Here is a 22,847-nt window from a genome sequence, read left to right as displayed (position 1 = left end):
CTACAAATTCTGTTAGCAGAACATAGTTTCGATCTAAGGACCTGTGTTTTATGAGCCCAGCAGATGTTGACTATAAGTATGGTTTGGCTAGTATAACAGACACGCTCGAATATTAAAACGATATACGGAAGATAGTAAGAACAGTAGACTTCGAAAGAATATTAGTTAGAATGTATGTTTGCTATATTCATGTATGTTCGAGGTAGGCTGACTGAAATGTCATTTTGATAAATGAACGTTTGCTGCAAGAAGAGTCTCAATGACGTGTCTCAACATTCTTTTTATACCCTATATATAAAATATATCAGAGTATACTAATTTAAGTTCCAAGTTTTTAACGCTTAGAAATATTCATGCTAAAAATATGAAGAAATATTGTCCGATAACTCAAAAACAAAAGGAGATATCGAGCTGAAATTTAGAAAGCGTTCTCAGGGCTATAAAATGACTGAGAGTTCGTAAATGAGCAACATAGGTCAACTGCGTCCTAAGTCCGCACGCCTCATCTTGTAAACCGTAATAGACACAGCAAAAAATACAAAAAAATGTTATATAAAATTTAAAAAATTGAAAATTTGTAGGGAGCATCATACAGTGAGTCTATTGAATCCAATTTCATATTAAATTTTCGGGGAACATAACAATTTACTGTTTTTGTTTAAAAATTCCTTTCAAAGCATATGGACACCAAAAAAAATTTTTCGAGAAACAATGACCGTCATTTTATCCAACGTATCTTTCTTTTAAAACTATATTATTTATAAAAATAATACAAGAACTGAAATTCAACACTGTCTATATCGGGTATTTTAACAATTAACTCAGTCAATTGTTTGTTTTTACTTGTTTTTTATTCTATTTTATATTGAATAAAAACTTTCAACTAACAATATTTGCGGCATCTTTCAACATTTTGTTATTGATTATGCTACTAAGACAGTTTACACCTAAGGCTGCTATTATCAAAAAAATTAACGAAGTACGTAACGAAATCGTTCTTGTCGTCAAATATTTCCAATCATCTACCAGACTTTGTATTTTGCTTCTTTATTTCTTTAAAAGAAGAGTAGCCTATTGACTTCTGGTGTTTTAAGCATCGGGCGGTACTTAATTATGTCTCACAACTTAATCTTGATATTTAGTCGCTATAACCAACATGTATTTTTATTCGATTTGTTATAAACGATATTATATAAGGTTTTATTTAACTTCCAATGTTTGCACGCAAGTATGATTGGATTAAATGTTGCAACTGAATTTTAACTACGATGTTTTGCATACACGTTTAGTTTGGATGACAATGTATGGCTTGTTAAGTGACGTCATACTTAATCCAAAATGGCGTACTTCTCAAGATGATGGACTAGTGTGCTTTTTATACATTTCCACTATATGGGTATCAAATGAAAGGGTTTCTTGAGAAGCATATGAACTAAATGTATAAATCAGATGAAAATGGATTTTTAAGGTTACGCATGATTTGATTTTTCCATCACTCCCACCATATTTGATACACCTACCATGCATATATGTAGTATGCAAGGTATACTAAGTTTAGTCCCAAGTTTGTAACGCTTAAAAATTTTGATGCTATGAACAAAATTTTGGTATAGGTGTTTATAAAATCACCTAATTTTTACAGCGTACTCAGGGCATAAAAAGTGAGGTCGAGTTCGTAAATGAGCAACATAGGTCAATTGGGTCTTGGGTCTGTAGGACCCATCTTGTAAACCGTTGGAGATAGAGCAAAAGTTTAAACTAACTTTTGTTTGAAACATTTTTTCGTTAACATCACTGTTTACTCCCGTGAGGGCGCAAATTAGGCACAAATTGTATGTATTGTAGGGGAATATCAGTTATGTATGTGTGACATGTATGCATGTGTAATGTGACAGTGTAATCAACGCTGTCCTTACATGGTATTTCCACAGTGAACTCAGTCAATGGTTTGTTGTCACTTGTTTTTTGTTTAAATTTGTATTTTTGAGATACCCTGTGAATTGAGAATTTTTTATTAATATTTTTTCACACAATTGTATTGTGTTATTTGAATTCAGTTTGTACTTTATCAATTGGTCGTAATAACCGATTCGCCGCTATAACCGAATTTGACCGTATAAATAAAATAATTTGCTTACTCAGAAAGTGTTTTCTTAATGCCAAATTCAACTCATACCTTGTTTATTTTTTTGCATTCTTGGAATCTCTGTATTAGATATGTAAATAATAAATATGAAAATTTTATATTAACATATCTCATATCTTAACTAATTATCCCGTCTCTTTTACACATTCATACACAATCAAAATACTTCATTAAGTTTGAAAGTCAATGAAAAGAGAGACAGAAATGGTAGGGATGAAGGGGGGGGGGCGGTAGTTGTTATTATTGTAAAGGGATTCACAATGGAATTCGTGTGTTGAATATAAACTGTTTTATTTATAGTTGCATTTTACGAACATACCCACTTGCATTCGCGGTAGATCAGTAAACATCTCACGAACTTTATTAAAACGAATATCATGTTTCTGTTTTTGATTGTAGTCAATTGAACAACAACGAAAAAATTGGGAAATGTCCCCGTATATACCTTGACCGTTAATTAAGTTGATAAATTCCTTAAATATATTCTTGATGGCTTTTTTTGGGGGTGAAAAATTGAATAATCTTATTTATAGTAATACTAGCTGTGAATTATCCGCTTCTCGGGCAACTATCATTTTTTATTGTGTTATAACCATAGACATATAAAAATAGACCACGTTAATAATAAATGATAGTGTAAGTGGGATTTCAGACTCGGTAAAACGAGAACGATGGTCTGACATACATTTTTTTCTCTTTTTTGAGCGTGACTTACTGGCTCACTTGTCCAGTTACAGTAAGCACATGTCAAAGACTGATAAAGACAAAAAAGCAACAAAACGTACGACAGAGCATCGTTCTCTTTTTTATCGAGTCTGGGCCGATCCCGCCAACTTCTTCAGCCTATTCTTATATGTCTATGATATGTATTAGAAGTGAGGGTTAAAAACTAAACTTAACAATTGAAAACAAACAATTGAATGAGTTAATTGTTGAAATACCATGTATAGACAGTGTTGATTACTCTGTCACTTTACACATACATACATGTCACACACATATCTCACGGATAAACAATGATGTTTACAAAAAAATGTTTCAAACAAAAGTTGTTTATTTTTTATTATCATTTTTTACATTTAACCTTTTGTTCTATCTCTAACGGTTTACAAGATGGTTCCTACAGACCCAAGACTCAATTGACCTACGTTGCTCATTTACGAACTCGACCTAATTTTTTACGTCCTCAACACGCTTTAAAAATTTCAGCTTGATATCTCTTTTTGTTTTTGAGTAATGGTGATGACAGACGGACAGACAGACAGACGACAGACAGGCAGACAGATAGACAACCGAAAATGGATTAATGAGGTGATTTTATGAACACCTATACCAAAATTTTGTTCATACCATCATTCTCAAGCGTTACATACTTGGGACTAAACTTAGTATACCTTGGTATATGTCATATGCATGGTATAAAAATACTTTCTACTATTGAGTTGATATTTTCGATTGAATCTACTTTAGTATTCGCATTCTATTAAATAATTAATTGAACAAGTATATTGATGAAATTGAATAGTTTCCACAAACTGACAATAATGATAATAATAATAACAATCATAATAATAATAATAATAATAATAATAATAATAATTCGTGAAAAACATTTTCTATTAATTGAATACTTCAGTAAAACAATAAAATAATATATAATTTACAGCGTGTCTTAAAAGAATGTATACAAACGAGATATATTAAATTAGGTAAGGTTATATTGGCTGTCCACGAAGGACACACTTAGGCTAATTTCATTTATCAGCTCCTCAATTTCAGAGGCTGAGTGAACCTGCTTGCACCATATACCATGCACTACACCAACCCATCACATCTATTAATTAAATTAATTTTGTTGCGACGGCGGGAATCGAACCCGCTACCCTAAGCATAAAAGCAAATGATAATCAAAATATAAAAACTTCTATGGGACACATCGTAAAAAAATTTATGTGGCACAAATCGTAGGAGTCACTGTACATTTTATATAATATATAACATAGTCTATTTTAAATCTGTATTTGTAAATTTATTTTAGTCGAATTGTAATTAAATATTTATTAAGAGTAATTAATGAATTACTGATGAAATTTTCAAATAATCATTTCAATATGAATATCTAAATAAATATACAGTGGTAAGTATATATACAATATACATGCTTTTATATTCCATATGTACGGGCTGTATCTTTTTAAACTATACATAGGAAGAATACTCATTCAATATAACTCTTTTATCATATTATTATCGTCTTATGCAATGAATCGAACGGAGAGCCTATAAAACACGATTTATAGGCTTTTGGAGAAGCCTACACCCTCGGCAAATAAATGTATACGGGGTGTCTACAAACAAACAATACCATTTTTGAGTGGTTTCTGGAGTGAGCGTGAATGGGCGAAAAGTGTTCCATATCTACTTCTTTTCCTGAACGGTTCGGCTTTTCAAACAGCCCCTATTTAGTTTATATGAAATGTAGGAGGGTTTGAAATCTTTTTTATTGCTTTAAGAATATTTTCATGTTTTAAGGCTTTACCAACGAAAAATCTAATTGAAACGCAAATCTAATCGAGCTGACAATCCTTACCCTAAAGAAGTGAAAACAAACAATTGACTGAGTTAATTGTTGAAATACCATGCATATTCAGTGTTGATTTCTTTATCATATAACATATACAAACATGTGACACATACAAAACTGATAATCAAGTATAGTACATATTATAAAATTTCCGCCTAATTGGCGCCCTCACGGGTAAACAGCGATGTTTACGAAAAAATGTTTCAAACAAAAGTTGTTTAATTTTTGAACAGGAACATTTTTTACGCTTAAACTTTTGTTCTATCTCTAACGGTTTACAAGATGAGTCCTACAGACCCAAGACCCAATTGACCTATGATGCTCATTTACGAACTTGACCTCACTTTTTACGTCCTGAGTACGCCGTAAAAATTTTAACTCGATATCTTTTTTTGTTTGTGAGTTATCGTGTCCACAGACGGATGAACGGACGGACGGACAACCGGAAATGGACTAATTAGATGATTTTATGAACACCTATGACAAAATTTTTTTCCTAGCATCATTATTTTTAAGCGTTACAAACTTGGGACTAAACTTAATATAAGTACTATGTATATTTCATATATACATGGTATAAAAATGAGCCATGAACCTAAAAAAAATTAAGGATAACAAAGTTACATGCCTTCAAATATTGTGTATTTTCCACGAAAAAAAAAGTGTCTTTTTTTTGTAAGTGTATAATTTGAAAAAATACAGTCTGTATGTTTTATGAACAAATCGGCGATAGATACCCTTTTATCCCGTTGCAACCACTACGAAACAACCCCAATTGTATATGTATAAACAGTATAAATATATACATTGGAATTTATGTTCATATGCTTTAATAGGGTGATTTATTTATTACCAGTGGTATGGAAAAACTAATTAAACATATACCCCTAAGAAAATTGCAAAAAAAGAAAAAACGAAAAAAATATTTTATTTCCAATTCCGATAAAACTTTGTATATAAGATAATTTTGATCAAAATAATTGTAAAAATCGGAGTCATTGAACGACTGGACGAGTAAATTCTGAGATATTGCCTATATAAGATCTATTTTCGGCGATATTTCGGAGACTAAAGATCCAATCATCGAATAAACCCGATTTTTGAATTTTTTGGGTCAAAATAACCTTATAAAGTAACTCACTATATCAGGTAATTTTGACCTAAAACATTCAAAAATTGGATTTATTGATGACTAGATTCAGAGATATTGCCTGTATAAGATCGGTTTTCGGCGATATTTCGGAAACTGTCGGTCCAACCAACGAATAAACCCGATTTTTGAATTTTTTGTGTCAAAATAACTTTATATAGTTTGTTTTATCAAATTCGGGAAATAAAAATTTTTTGGGGTACGTACTCCTTAAAAAAATTTCCAAAAATCTAAAAAAATTGTGTGTCTCCGATTTCGATAAAACTCAGTAATTTTAAAAAAAAGTAATTTTGACCCAAAAAATTCAAAAATTTGGTTCATTGAACGATTGGAAGACTAGATTCTGAGATATTGCCTATATAAGATCGTTTTTCGGCGATATTTCCGAAACTATCAATCCAATCATCGAACAAACCCGATTTTTGAGTTGATTAGGTCAAAGTTACATTATAAAATGAGTTTTATCAAATTCGGAAACTAAATATTTTTTGTGATTTTTTACTAAGGGGTAAGTAAATCCACCGAAAATGTTTTCCCATAAGATTTATTAAAGAATTTTAATTATAGGAACTATTATATTAGGAATCGAATCATCTAGTAACTATATTGAAAACTCCAGCTGTGATTAACATCGAATATTGTTATTTCAAAAACTCAACATAATATCACAAAATAATATTGTGTTTACAATATAGTTAGTCTGTTTCTGAATTATATACTGAAAAACATCTGCCAAAGTAATTGCGAAAAACCTCTCCTTTTACCAGTTTACAGTTTACAGTTTACATTACACCATTACAACATGCAAATATCCACCATTCTATCCAGATTTTAATCAACCGGTAGTATTCACTATTCGTATATTTATCGTTTAATAATTGTTTTTTCAATTGCACATTCAAAAAAAAAAACTGCATTTGATGAGTTTTGATTACGAATTATTTTTACTTAATTGTTTTGGCAAACACAGTTTATGCTTTAAGGTTATACGATCACTAAGGCAGGTAAGGGCAAACGTGACTTATGGTGGGTTCACACGATACAGACTATTGTTTGAACAGACTGAAAGTCTGAGTAAAAATGTTCATGAAAGATTTTACCATCATACCCACTTTTGTTTGTACTGATTTGTTGCGCAGACAAAATTCTATAGAAGTCTGTGTGAAGTTGGTATTGTGTGGACCTACCATTAGAGAAGTCCCTCAGAATACGAGTAAGTAAAATACGAGTAAGACAGTGACAGCCTAACTAGTGACAACCAAATATATGAGTGAGACAGAGAGACAACATGTTTTTTCTACCTATTTCATTACTATAAGAGAAACTGAGACAGGTAGAAGAGTCGAATACCCGTCTCGCTTCCTCTTTATGAGCAATGCGGACTTGCATAAAGAGACATACAATAAAGTTTATGACACACAATAAAATTATAACAAAAGTGATTTCGACTTAAAATAACCCGCCTATGCCTGCACTAAGGTCATAAAACAGATGGTGTTGCTGAAGCGGGTGGTGTTGAAGAGGATCAGTGCCTTTGTCCAACTAAGCATGACCTGTCAAAAGCTCCGATCATTGTACAACGTGAAGTTGGAATGGAATAATCAATCTAAGGCTGCGTAATGTGGTAGATGATTAGGAAGGAAAAAATCAACTAAATATTTTGTAAACTGATGGCTTTGCCATCTGTTAGATGTCAGATGTCCCGAAAGGATCAGAAACGATCGATTATAGGAAAGAACCCATTGAAGCTGTGATAAAAGGAAGAAAGTGGATATAAATTGGTCTTACACTTCAAAGAGGATTATAGAAATTGCCACACTAGACTGGAATCTTCAAGGGGTAAGGAAAAGTGCGTGACCCTAGAAAATATGAAGAGGGACAGAGGAAAGAAAGAAAATTATAAATCGAAGCAAAACTAACTCAAGACAGAAATGGGTGGATAATATCCTATGCGTCTTATGCTCTAGGACGAGCGACTGGAACTACTGATCATGCTGAAGGTCATACTTCCCCTCTGTAAATGTTTTTTTATTGAATTGGGATTTTTATCTTTACTTCCTCTTGAGAACACAAATGTTTACATAAAAGGGCAAAAAAAGGGAGTGGAGAGTCGACATCATCAAAAACACCCTTGACACAAATTCATTTCACATAAAAATTTAACTCTTTAAGAAGGGGTGCAAAGATTTAAAAAGGGGGACGAGACTAGGTAATTGACAACACTTTATAGCATTCTCATCGCTTTGCGTTGATTTTCGATACAATAACATATACTTCCGGGGAAAATATGACTGAATATTTGATCTGTAAACTGTAATTTTATTCTTTGAGAGAAAATTATTCGCAGAATTTTAATGAAAAATGAATGATGAAATTTATAAAAATTGAGATACACACAAATCTCAAAATTTTACTTATTATTTTGAACAGTTCGATGTAGTCCCGTGAATTATTTCCAAGTATTACAAACTGTGCGATCACTGTATGGCAATTAAACTTCTCATTCTCCAATAAATCTTTTAATATACTGTCATTTTCTTTATTAAATAATAACCATCTAAGAATGGTCGAACATTTACTAATTATAGTCTTTACAGGATGCTTGTTTAGATATTAAACCAAAGTATGTTATTGGAATAACATTAAACTTTTCGATTACTATTTGAAGGAAAACATTACTGATATTATCATTTATAATAAAAGTATTTTTATTTCACCAATGTTACGAATTTTTTTAAAAACATAGATTCGATACTTTGGAGTTAATTTCAGAATCTAAGATTAACTGTTAAAAATCTCATATAGGGAAGCCTATTTTTGTTTTTTTTTTGCTTAACGAAGACTGATGAAAAGCGCTGTTCACAAAGTAGGATGATTTAAAAGCAAAGATGTCTGGTGTATGTTTATAAATTACTCATGCTCAAAATAGGAATTCACGAACTTCTCATAATTATTTAAGACCTATTCACAAAAACCGTTACTCAAATGGAGAATAAGAGGAAGTATTATCTTGAAGTGTGTCATAGGAGAGGAAATTCATCAAAGAAACATGCCTCTGGAAATTGTGACGTTATATTAGCAAGAGGGTGGAAGAAAATGTGACAGCGGAACGATTAGTTCAAAAAGACGAAATTTTGCATGGTCTAGTACAATCCTAGGCTTGCAAAAGATCTTATTTCGCTTCAAAAGGTCTCTATAAGCAAAGTCGTTGTCGGCATTACAGGACACTGCTTGAGGTTTGAGGAGATGGACTCTGCCTTTCTGGGTCAACCTTTCTGGGTCTGCCTTTTTGGGTCGACCTGAAGTCTGTTGATGTCAAAGCACTCTTGTTGGTCTTAAACATCCCCAAATGTTTCATAAACGGGACTCTATGGTCTAAGTGTGATCCCCCCTCAGAAAAGCCACTCTAACCTCACCTGACTCACATGTTCATGGCAAATTAATCCTAAAGATGAATGTGGCTCAATCATAAATCCAGAACAAATAAAAACAAACTAACAAACTCGACTGGTTAAATAAAATGATATTAACTAGAATAATAATACTCATCTGGTTTGGTATATAATTTGGAGAGTTGATCATACCTAAAATCAGTATAGGAAATGAATAGGAAACCACATAGGATTGGTAGACACGTCAATGTCTACTATAACTGAACTACTCACTACCAGTCACAGACCATATGAGCTAATATTAACATATTCTACTCGAATATTACTTAAATGACAATTTTGTACCGATGCTGTATATGTGCGGGTTTACCTATCATTATCATTTTCAAACAACATTTACCAGCTTGTAAACGGTGTTACAAAAGCAAGATATTCACGCCATTTGATACTTTTTATTGAAAATGGAATTTTCTCTTCTCACATTTTCGAGTAAATAATAACAAGGCCCTTTCTTTACAATAACCAGGCTAGGTAAGATTAATGTGGCTGTCCTGGGGTGGAACAGACTTAGACCATAGAGTTTGTTGTTGATATTGAAAACTGGGTTGGTGCATCGCCGGCCCCCTACTCCAAAAACATTTGGAGCTGTTTAAGAACAGAAATAACGCTATAATACCAAATTACTTTAGGTCAGAGAGGTTGTTATTACATTCCCGAGAAGGGCTCATATCCTATTCAAGTGCGATTTTTCGTTTTTAAGATATGAAAGTTCTTTTAAACGATGTTTTCACAATATCTTCAAATGCTTGTATCCCGCAAGCCCAGACGTAAATGTTCTTTGTAAATCATAACCTCTACATGAATATGAAATACTTTTATTTTGAAATGCACTAGCTATTTTTTTGCTTACATCTTTAATCCCGTGATGAGAGAAATAATCACAACAGCTGGAGGACTTGAAAAACAAATTTTAGGAACTGTGGATAGGTTGAATTAACCTGAAAAATTCATAAGTCGGATATAGATAAAATTATATGAAAATAGAAAAAGTATCAACCACATATACGCTGACGCGTTAGACATGCAGGTTTTCGATAACAGTTTTCTCGGATCCTGTAAATAATACGAAAATTTTCTTAAGAAATGTAATAATAGACAATTTTGCATTCTTTAAATCGGTTACACAACTTTTTATTAATTTAAAATATTTTAGGAGATATTTGCAAGTAAAGTTTTTCTATGCAAAACAGGTCCAAAATTTTATATTAGACTCACGTAAGAGATATTTTTACTTGATTCTACCCATCAAACTCCATATGTTACAAAAAGTTCACCATGTTTGAAAAAAGTGCGATGTTGGTTGAATAATCTAATGTGGTGTCGGTTTTTCAAACACCTTGTATTAAAAGTAGTATGAAACCAATGACTATTAAATATTACCTCTCTCGTAATATTTCCCTTATAATATACTCAAACATTATCAAAACCGTATTGAAACCCCTAAAATTTTTCGTTAGGTACCATTTCATATGTGTATTGTAATAATGACTGCGTTTCTATGTGATTATATTTATAATTTGTTTATATATATTCTTTAGTCCATGGTATTTACTCTTTAATGGACCATATAGTGAAATGTTTTGAACTTTTTCTATGCCTTATTTTTACTTTTTCTATGACTATCTGTACTCTTTAAATTAATTTTTTTCAATGTCTTTTTGGAAGTAAAAGGAAAATTATGAAAATTATTTGTCAAGGCAATTTTTTGGATTTAAATGACATGATTCAGGTCAAATAATTTTTTGATAACATTGACAAATTTTATCCGACCTGAATGGAAATTATTTGAATCTCTCTAATTTTGTAAGTAAATTTTTTCGCCTTTGCTGTTAAATTTTCGCTACCATTCATCATTATGCTAAATATCGGGAGCAGGACTCCACAATCTTAAAACCAATTAAAGATAGATTAAATTTGGTACAAAATTCGAAAAGTATGTCCCAAATTTAGTAAGATTACATACTTGGTTTATCAAAATTGTATAAAATTTGGATGTGATAGAGCAAAATTAAATTTTTTTGATTTTAATGACGTCATCGAGTTCAAGAAATCGATTTTATTGATATTACAGCCAAATTTTATCTTATTTGATTGGAATTTTTTTTGAAATCCACTATTTTTGGGTCAAACTTTTTTTAGTTTTTCGCTAATGTTCATATGGTGCTAAATATTGGGACCACGACGCCACATTCTTGAAACCTATTACAGATAAATGAAATTTGATAACAAATTCGAAAAGTATGACCCAAATTTAGTAGGATTACATACTTTTATCAAAATTTGATAAAACTATAATATGATTGTCATCAAGTTAAAAAAATCGAATTTTTCTACAGCTAAATTTTATCCGATCTGATAGGGATTTGTTTTGGAAACTCACTATATGTGGGTCAAACTTTTCTCCATTGATGCTACTTTTTGGCTGCCATTCACCCTCGATGGAAATGTTGGAATCAGCCTTGAAACACCTTGAAACGTAGTAAAGTTCGAAGCCAAATTCAATCTGTCTCAATGAAATTTTTTTAAAAACCAGTTAAAAAGCTAAAAAATCTGTTATCAGGATGGTCAAATAAAGCGCTAGTGTTCACTAGTTCAGGTAACAGCAAATGGCATAATTTTGGAAAAAATAGATAGTTCACAATAATATTAGTACAGACAATAGAGATTTTTAGCTCAAAAATTCCGTGAAAATGACGATATTTTGGCCATATGTAGTTGTAATAATTTTGAATACAGACCGAAATAAAATATAAAAACTTAAAATGAGAATTCGGTCATGAAAAACGGTATATGGGTAAAAAAAATATTCTAATCAACTTTTTCTAATAATTTTTGTTCGATATCCCTAACCATCTCTGACACTAGACAAAGTATTAAGAATCGGTCCTATTTGTCAATATGTAGTCGGCTGAGTTCAGAATTCATAGGATTATATGTCCATCCATACAATTATATTAATAAAGTAGTATATCGTTACTATAGTTACTCCCTGAAATAAAATTCATGTCCAGAACGACTAGCATATAAATAAAACCAGTTTTTCACCCATGTGAGTTAATACATCGTACATTCTTGACAAGTGAAAACCACAAAGACCTTAAATAATTTCTATCCACAATTTCAGTATTTGAGACCATATTAAAATATTTAGACATAAGATACTTGCTCGTATAGAAATCCGTTTCTATAAAAAGCCACATATGTAAATATGTTTGGATGTTAATGTTAAATGTAAATGTTGTGTTATGATTACAGGTAGCATGGATTCATATAGACCGTCAAATGATATTAACAATTCACCGGCATGTAATATCACGTGTGCCACGATTTAGTGTGTCACACGACAATGCTAAAACATGGCTATTACATGTAAGCAGTGTACAACAAGAGGATCGAGGCTACTATATGTGCCAAGTGAACACCAATCCCATGATCAGCCAAGTTGGTTACTTACAAGTTGTTGGTAAGTTTAATCAATGTATATACAACCATTCACTACATTACCTATCATATTAAACTTCTATATACAGGCTGGTTCTACTTATTATAAAACAATTATGTACTATTGTTGACTTGCTTTCACAAAGAGAAGCAAGAACTCGTACGGGATTGGATACTAACTCACCCAAAAAAAGTGAATATTAAAGTTCTGTTCAGTAAAGTAAAGACTATGAATTAATTGCTTAAACATCGTTAAAATACTTGGTGTCAAGGCTATTCATCTGAAGACAAGTCGTCTAACGACATTACGCTCGATCAAAATACCCTGCAGACCAAATGACCTTTGACAAATCATTCGACTACAAGTGTCTTCATGGAATTAACAAATTTATTGGTCAAAGCCAAAAATTAACATAGTTCAATTTTGTTTAAATAGTTAAAACGACCGTAATATTCTAAATCGCTTGCTTCCGCCCATTCTCTGTTTCAAGGATTGGCCATGCCTCTAATGTGATTGAGTTAGCACGAGTCTGCGAATTTTCTTTTACTTGGCTTTGTTGTGTTAACCCTTTGACACCACTTACTCGATAATCCAGGAAATCGCTATATTTTTAATGGAATAAAGATTTGATTTGTGAGTGATTTTTCGCAAATGAATTCTCACGCGTATATTCACTAAAAAATAACCGAAGGCTACCCAAAAACAGAAGAGGGTTCAGATTTGAATGTTGAAAAAGGATACCTAAAAATTATGGAAATACTGGCGATTGGAAAATTCAACGTTTTATGATCATTGAAGCGAAATGTAAACTTTAAGATTAGCTTTTTAAAATGAGTCTTTTCACAGTCTCTTGCTCGTGCTTCAACTTGAAAATAGTTTAAGTAGTCACTTGAATATTTTGTTTTTATTACAGTACCGCCGAATATAATTGACTCGGACAGTACACAATCTACGGTGGCTATAAGGGAGAATCAAAACATCACACTCACATGCCGGGCGGATGGTTTTCCAACGCCAAAAATAATGTGGCGTCGTGAAGATGGTCAAGGCATCACTGTCGAACGGCGAAAGAAAGGTAAGAGTTCCATATTTTAATATATTTTTTGTTTTGTTTTTGAGTTTCATGAATATGGCTTCAAAAATTATTTTCAAAATATACTGATCCTAAGAATTAATTGAAATCATAGAAATTAGACTTTTGTAATTATTATAAAGTGAAGATTATGATTTAATTTACGACTTGTTAGCTTAATGTTGAATGCAAGTCTCTTTAATGCAATCGTCCGCCATCTTAAATCGTGTGGAAAGTTTATTCTACGATTTTCTGTTTGTCTGTCCGTTAACAATTAAAAAACGAAAAGAGATATCGTGCTCAATTTTTTTATATCGTGATCCGGATCCAAAAAGTGAGTTAGCGTTCGTAAATTAGTAACATGGCTCCTTTGAGCCTTGTAAACCGTAAGAGAAAGAACAAAATTTTTAAATGTAAAAATTTTTTGCATATAAAAAGTCTAAATTAGGGCAAAAATTAAGTTCACTTTTTCTCAAACTCTATATAAAAGATGGTTAGTTAAAAATTTGATTCCACTTTCATACTAAACTCATCCGATAACTGAAATTTTGAATTCCGTATAATTTTACTTTTTTAAAGCAAGTGGGTGCTTTGTGCCATTTTTGTGAACCTCTAGAGAGAGACAGACGCACATGCTCAAAATAAAGTCTATACGATTCAAATTGAGTAAATTTATTTTAAAATAGTAAGATTTGTTCGTTATAAACTATTAATTCTAATGCCGTTTTATTCGATATTGTTACAAAGAATATATTCACATGAAAACCAATTCGTCGATATAACCGATAACTTGGTGATGGATTTTATTTTCAAATGAAAATCGATTTAAAAAAAAAAAAAACACAATCATAATAAATATACTAAATTAATTGATTTGAATTGATTACACTTATATAATTGAAAATCAATTAATTGAACATAATCGACTTAATTAAGTGTCAATTTAAATAAAATCGAATTAAACTGTTTTAACATTCATGTGTACGTTTATTGAATTGTATGAAGCTATTTGTGTAATCTTGTTCAAAGACTAATATACGTATACATACCATCCCCTACCTCAACATCCAACATCCCCACACATTTTAACCCCTAGCTCTAACACTTCGTACCTTTTGTTATGTCACATAGTTTAAACACTGTTCAAAGATGTTGAAGTTTATTACGATATTACTTCACTTTATAATATAGATGTATATATATTGGAGTATTAACTTTTTTATAGCACATTAATTGCTTAAATACTCGAAATATACTGAGTTTTATTGGGTGATTAATTCAGCCTTCCAACACTGTAAAATAAGTTTCTGGACTGAAGTAAATCAGTTTAATTGGCTGTTGATGTTTTTATATAAAGTAAATTTTCTTGACTCAACCGTTTTCTTGAACCAAGAAAATTTTTAATTGCAGCCATGCTATGAACATATCCAGTAATTTGCAATTTTTCAGTGTGAGACATATATCGATAGTCGGAACAAACAGACTTAAAACCTTAATAGACCCGGAGTATTCTTGTATTTACGAGATGGTTGGGTTGAGTTTGTCGACTGTAGAGAAGTTTGGTTCAAAAGTTTTTGCGTTAAAAAATGGGACATTTTTTCCGGGGTCTATTATTTTCAATCTATTTTTTCTTAATTCCACACATATCTTAAGAGGAAAAGTTTAACATTTCTGATTTCAGTCAGGGAAAATTTTTACGAGATTAATATATCGCAAAACTGGTTTTTCAGGTATGAAAGAACATACCGGGAGTATTAAAAATAGTATCAGCATAAGGTCTGCGAATTTGCTTAGTAAAATAATTGTCTGCAAAATGAAAAACTCAGCTTACTCGCAAATTTTACCCTTGTTTGACAGTTTTCTCAAAATTATTTTTGTCGATCTTTTAGATTTGGTAATAATCGACTTAAATAACTTGGATCTTAATTGCTTTTCATTTCTTACTAATATTATAAATACGAAAGTATTTCTGTCGTAAATGTTGGTTGCGATTTCATGACTGAACGGCCGAATCGATTTTAATCAAACTTCACATGGGAATACCTTGAACTCTTGAGATAAAAAAAGATTCTGTATTACTTATATAGTGAGCGAAGTGATTTCTGAGACCAGAGCTGGAGACCTCAATAAGAATCAGGTCGGATATGTTTATCTGTGCACATGGTTTTCACAGAATAAACTTTTGGGAATAGCTTGTATCCTGAAAGTGAAGAAGATTATTTTACTTATTAATTAGAAGGGGTATCATGAGATAGAAACGATAGCTTGGAGGGGATAAAACGGTTAAGGGGCTATTTTGCTATTTCTCATATTGATTTTGATAATTATTTTTGAAGAAAGTTGAGATCATTTAAGGAAACGGGTGTGTAACAGCTAGTGAATAAAGAAACGTATTACGTTATACCACTGAGATTGATGACGGTAGATGGCTTTTACAGCCTGAATGCACATAAATTTTGATGAAGTTAAGGGGGATACCTTCAAGCTTGAGAGTGAAGAAGGCTTCTACTAAACGGGATACTAGCTATTAAGCTTTTAAGCTAGCCTCCAAGTTGACTAATTAGAAGAGGTAATGAGGTAGGGAGATTTTTATTGACGAGGGAGGAAGCATACAATTTTGACAATTAATTTTGATAATTTATTTTGAAAATTAAATTTAATAAAAATGTTAAAATCATCCAGTGAAGCAGGTAGGTAACAGCTACTGGAAAAAATAAACATATTACGTTACCACAAAAGCCATCATAGTTTTTCCAACGAAATCATTTTTCAAATTTTAGCAGGAAATTGTTTGATTACACATGAATGTACGAATTTGTCAATTTGATTGTGAATGGATTTGTCACATAAACAATTTTTTGTAAATAGGTACTTCAAAATTAATAATTTTCACGTCAGCGTCGTGTTGTTTGATGTATAATGATATAATTGCACACAATTTTCACACTACAAAATATTTTGTTTTTCATAATGATTAACTAATCACTGTAAATTAAATTGCAAAATAGTGATAACATACAACTGTGTCATTAATGTAATGTGATACATAAATACTAAACAGTACACTTTATCGAGTTCAATTTTATATAAATATTCGAACTTTGGGGACCGAGTTCTTAATTTTTCGTACTTTTTCACAAGAACGACTCTAAAAATATGTTTTTTTTCTCAACGGTACCGAATTTCACTATACATATTATATAACATTTCGTTCAGATAGACTTATCAACAAAAAAACACGAATTTTCGGTATCTCCACGAAAAATGATCCGATCTAATGATTGTAATCGGTTTAAAACTCATTCACTATCACGCCCTTTCAATTTTTTGAAAATATAGCTCAAAATTATAACCATTTCTCCATCGCTTTGCAAATTTAATTTATATTTTGCCGAGTGCGTGAAAAACAATGTTATTATTTTTGCGTTACCATTTACCTTTGTGCTAAAAATTGGAACCTAGACCCCAAACTTTTGCAACCTATAAACGGAAGGTTAACTTAGACAAAAAATTCGAAGAGTATGACTCAAATTTAGTAGGATTACATACCGGATTTATCAAAATTAGTTATAATTTCGGTATGATAAAGCAAAATTAAATTGGATTTTAATGACGTCATCGAGTTCAAAAAATCGATTTTTTCGATATTACTGCCAAATTTTATCCGATCTGATTGGAATTTTTTTTGAATCCCACTAGTTTTGGGATCAAAATTTTCATTTTTTATGTTAGTTTTTCTCTACAATTCACCGTTGTACCAAATATCGGGAACAGGACTCCACAATCTTGAATCGATTAAAGATAGATTAAATTTGACAACAAATTCGAAAAGTATGGCCAAAATTTAGTAGAATTATATATTTGATTTATCAAAATTGGTTATAAATTCGATGTGATAGAGCAAAATTAAATTTTTTGGATTTTAATGACGTCATCGAGTTCAAAAAATCCATTTTTTCGATATTACAGCCAAAATTTATTCGATTTGATTGGAATTTTTTTAGAATCCCACTAATTTTGGTTCAAAATTTTCATTCTTGACGTTAGTTTTTCTCTACGATTCACCATTGTGCTAAATATCGGGACCATGACTCCACATTCTAGAAACCTATTAAAGGTAGGTTAAATTTAATCACAAATTCGAAAATTTTGATCCAATGTTAGTAGGATTACATGCTTGGTTTATCAAAATTGAACATAATTTGAATTTGATAGAGAAAAATAAAATTTTTTGGAATTGATTGACGTCATTAAGTTCGAAGAATCGATTTTTTCGAAGTTTTTTTAATCCTACTAGTTTTAGGGTAAACTATTCATCTTTGGTATTATTTTTTATAAATTTGATAAATCAAGGCTATCTCAATCTTTTTCCAAACTGGACAGAAGTCTGAGAGGGAATTGTCTTAAACTTTAAGGAACTGCATCACGGATTCTATAAAAGTTATTGACCCTTTAAAAAAAATATATCGTTTGTATCTCTTTAAAAAAATTTTTTTTCATAAATAATAATAAACTACATAAGTTGAATAATGTATTCGGTTTGAATATAGTTTTAGAATAATGTCGAATAGTAAAGTAATTCTCCTACACAGAAACTTGGTTAGGAAGCGAGGGGACTACAAACTTAGGCTCTGTATATATACGTATTTGTATGTATTATAGTATGTAGATCTTTAGAATTTCATGAGAGGCAAAACATATGCTCCTCGAAGTACATATAACGTCGTTTCGAATACGAGGCTAGCAGTGTAATATAATATGGGGAAAGTCGAGTACCTTGATCAAATATATGTACACTCTTTGTATCAACAGACGTGCTATTGTACATAATACTTAAACATCGTATGTATACATATAAAAATTATACATACACAGCTGCATATTTAAAACTAGCTGTGAACTACTCGCTTTGCTGGGCAACATTCCCACTTTCACCCCTACCTCCATATTCCATATCCTTTTCTAGGTTACTATCTATCACCTAACTAAATTTCATCAAAATCCGTTCAGCCGTTTAGGCATAATAGAGCAAAACTCCCAGTAAAAACCATAAAAAAATCACTAACTCAATTCAGTTTTCTGCCTACTTCCTACCCCCTAAGTATGATGACGTGATCATTTTGATCTTATATCCGTTTTTAGGTAACCATCTATTACCTTACTAAATTTCATCAAAATGTATTCAGCAGTTTAGACGTGAAAGAGCAAAAGTCCCAACAAAAACGACTAAAAATCACTAACTCAATTTAGTTATCTGCCTACTGCCTACCCCCTAAGAACGATGGCGTGATTATTTATAGCCTATGACCATTTCTAGGTTATCATCTATCAACATACCAAATTTCATCAAAATCCGTTCAGCCGTTTAGGCGTGAAAGAGTAACAGACAGACAGACAGACAGACAAACAGACAGACAGACAGACAGACAGACAGAGTTACTTTCGCATTTATAATATTAGTATGGATTTTTTTGGAGTATATTGGAGCTTACTCCTTAAGAGTCGTTTTACATATAAAGTATGAGAAAATATTAGGGTAAAAATCGAAATACCTCTTTACGTTTTTGGTGCGCAATCTATTGTCCGCACCTTTCACTTTTTAGTAATATGAGTGTATAGCTTGTGTGTTGTCGACAAAACAACTATTGCTTTAAACTGGCAATAGCCTGACGGACACAGCAGGCTATATAACATTTAAGGAGTAAATTCAGTCATGCGTCGGAGATAGCACACACAATTTCTGTATTCATCTTTTTAACCAAGCGGACAAAAACCATTTTCTGGGTACCAAATAATTCGTCATAAATTAAGAAAACACAATTCAATTCAAAACCAGAACTCATCAGGCTTTACCTATAAGCATAAAACGACTATCAAAATTAAAATTTTCTGTAAATGTCTAAGGTACATGAGCTTCCCTTACACGGCTGGCTCATACAGCCCAACCGGTTCAAACTTATATAATGTTGAGTTCGTCCGTCATTACCTCATTGGTATGTGTCTTCGACTTATGCATACATAATTTACTATGAAATACTTTCGAGTTGTCAGAGCGTTCCCACTAGAGGCTTTTCGCGAATATTAACCTATTATTGTTAATCTCAGTTTAGTTAAATGATTTCCTAGTTAATGAATACAATTAATTAATATTCATTCATGTCGATTATCTTTTGTTTTTCTTAGTTATCTTCTTTACATTGCATTGGTCGAGAAGAAAAAGCCAGCTCGAATGTACCAACAGGAAACAATAGAGTTTAGGAAAGTCTAGTATGCATAACCACAGGAGAAATCATAAGAAATATAGTTGCTTGACTGAACTTGAAAGGAATATTAAAACTCCTGTCTTAATATCGGTTCTAAAAATTTCCAGATTCGCCCAGAATTATGGATGTTCCAACGGAGTAGGTATTTTAACCAGATCAAATTTTCATTCTTGTTTATCTCTTGATTTAGCTTGTTTTGAAACTTATTAAAACTGTTTGCTAAAATAATTATTATAACAACAAATTATTCACAAAAGGCTTCTGTGAAGTCCTCAAGTAAAGGCTAACTTCTTTCTTTACTTTCTTAACATACGCCTAAATTGACCTTATCTGATTACTTCTGTTTGAACCATGTTTATGCTTCTAAATTCTTCATAAAGAGCTCCTGAAAAGCTTCCGAGAAGAGGCGAACTTTAACCATAATTTGTAAAGTTTATGTTGTAAACTACCCTAATCTGATCTCCTGTGTACAAATAGGCGATGAGACGTTAATCTCTTAGTTCTATTCTGAAAGCTTCATTTGAGAATTAGAGCGGCAAAATATAGTCTATTCATGTTTCGACATCTTTGGATTAAAATACTATGAGATAACGTAGTTGTGCCGTTACATAGCCGCAGATAACCGGCAATTTTTTTTTCAGGCAAGGCTTTCTAAACGCACAGGAAGAAATTTCGTAAGTCGACACAAGTAATATACATACTTAGAAAAGAAACTGGGTAAGTGGAGGATTAAGAAGGGCTATTTAGTTTTAAAAACAGGTTAACACAATGGGCCGCAGATCTCTAAATTCAAGTACTATTAACGTAATATAGTGAAGTTGGATGTAAAAAGAAACCAATTTGTAGGTCAATAACAGAAACTTAATCATTATATTTGAGAATCCTAGCAATATATTATTCGGATTGAATTATTAACAGGACATATAGTGTGATATGAAATAAATCTTTGATACATCAACTTTCATTTCAATTTTCAAATGTGTCGTTTCAGTTCGTGTTGCATTTTCCATCGTTTGACATGCGACTAAAATTTTCATGTTTTTATGGTTACTTATAAATATTTTTCATTGTCAATTAATCAGAAAAATTTTCTATATTTAATTTTTATTTTAACGATCGAAAAGGGTCGTAAGTGTAATAAGTGGTGTCGTTTACTAATTTCAAAATAAAGTCTATCAAGACTAATCATTTTTATTCAAAATTAGTTAATTTTAAGGTATTATTTGAAAAAAACAAGAACATTTTTGATAGTTTTACAACATTGTACAAGATTTCAAAATTGTACAAGTCATTAGGTTAGCCAGCCTATTAGCTCAGATCATTACCATTTTTGATATGAAGTGCACGGTTATGGAGATAGAGACCAAAACGGTTTTCCTTAAAATGGAGGCACTTCCCCCTCCTATTTGGATATTGTGTATTAACATTCAGTACCTGATACTGAACCTATTTAACTAGAAAAATAACTCTTAAGAGCCTAAATGGCCGAGCGGTCTAAGGCGTTTGTCTTTGTCTGTTTGTCCATTTAGACTTAGGTTGCGGGTACGAATCCAGGCAGCGGCAGTGTGAACAATTTATAATTAATGGGAGTGCAGAATTGATCACATTGTCGTCGCTAGGATAAGAACGAAGTAACCGACTCCACCCACATCAAAATGTAATTGTAAATATGTTTGTAATTAAATAAATAAATATTAACAAATAATGATGTGGATGGCCTCTATTATATTCGTATATGTCAGAGAAACGGAGGTTAAACCCCATTATTATTATTATTATTATAGAAAAATAACTTCTGTAATTTAATGCAGAAAATAATTCTCTCTAGTCTGAAGTATACCTTAACAGAGCAAAATAAGAAAAAAAAAAACCAACAATACTTCTAACCAGTTTTCAAAAACAATTACGTAAGAACATCAGTCACTTTTACCATACATATTATATAACATAATAATATTATTCACTGTGTATAGCTCTCAAGCTCATATTACGTTAATAACACAAAAAACTAATTATTATATAAAATTAAAATTCATGTTGTTTTTACAATTGGGCAATTAACTAAATTACATTTTTATTTTAATAATAAAAAATAAAATTTTAAAAATAATAATTTTTTGTTCACTGTTAAAAAAAAAATTGTGAGCGCCAAACATATAAACTGAGGACATATTTCTCCCCTTTTTTATTAATATTGGATTTATGTATTTATTCATATTTTTGAACATATTTACAAAAAAAGGATGGAAAACATTTCAGGTAGTCAACACAACCAAAAGGCACTTCCTTAACAGTAGCTCATTTTTGAAACACATTTGAAATTGTCTAACTCAATTAGGTGGGGCTGTAGAAGTATGTAAATTTGTAAAAGCTTTAGGAATGGCTAAAAAGTTGACACTTCCCAAAAGGCGTTATCTTAGCACTTTATTCATCTGTACATCGATTTGCAAGTTTCTAACTAAATTTAGCACGCCTGTTTAGGTGCACAAAATCTTAAAAACGGCGAAAAGCACGGGATTCCCTCTGCTATTGAATTTCAACTCATCAATTCATAGTAAAAAACAAAGTGGCTTTCCGCCTGTCTGTCCCTAATCCCTATGTATGTTTAGATCTTTAAAACTACGCAATGGATTTTGATGCTTTTTTTTTCTAATAGATAGAGTGATTCAAGAGGAAGGATTTATGTATAATACATGCATAATTTCACAATATAGTAGAGTAAGGGGTTGAAAGGGATG

General features: G+C 31.5%; 1 protein-coding gene across 1 annotated transcript in view; it reads left to right on the top strand.

The window, feature by feature from the left end:
* Positions 1 to 22,847, top strand: part of LOC123302251 (lachesin-like) — a 582,311-nt gene that overhangs the window by 383,523 nt on the left and 175,941 nt on the right. Inside the window, exons 3-4 of the mRNA XM_044885108.1 lie at positions 12,588 to 12,795; positions 13,688 to 13,849. Coding sequence (XP_044741043.1) covers positions 12,588 to 12,795; positions 13,688 to 13,849 — 370 coding nt within the window. The remainder of the gene's footprint in view (positions 1 to 12,587; positions 12,796 to 13,687; positions 13,850 to 22,847) is intronic.

Source organism: Chrysoperla carnea, chromosome X (assembly GCF_905475395.1).
Source record: "Chrysoperla carnea chromosome X, inChrCarn1.1, whole genome shotgun sequence".
NCBI classification, from domain to species: domain Eukaryota; kingdom Metazoa; phylum Arthropoda; class Insecta; order Neuroptera; family Chrysopidae; genus Chrysoperla; species Chrysoperla carnea.
Note: the sequence above shows the minus strand (reverse complement) of the source record. Positions and strands in the feature narration are given on the sequence as shown.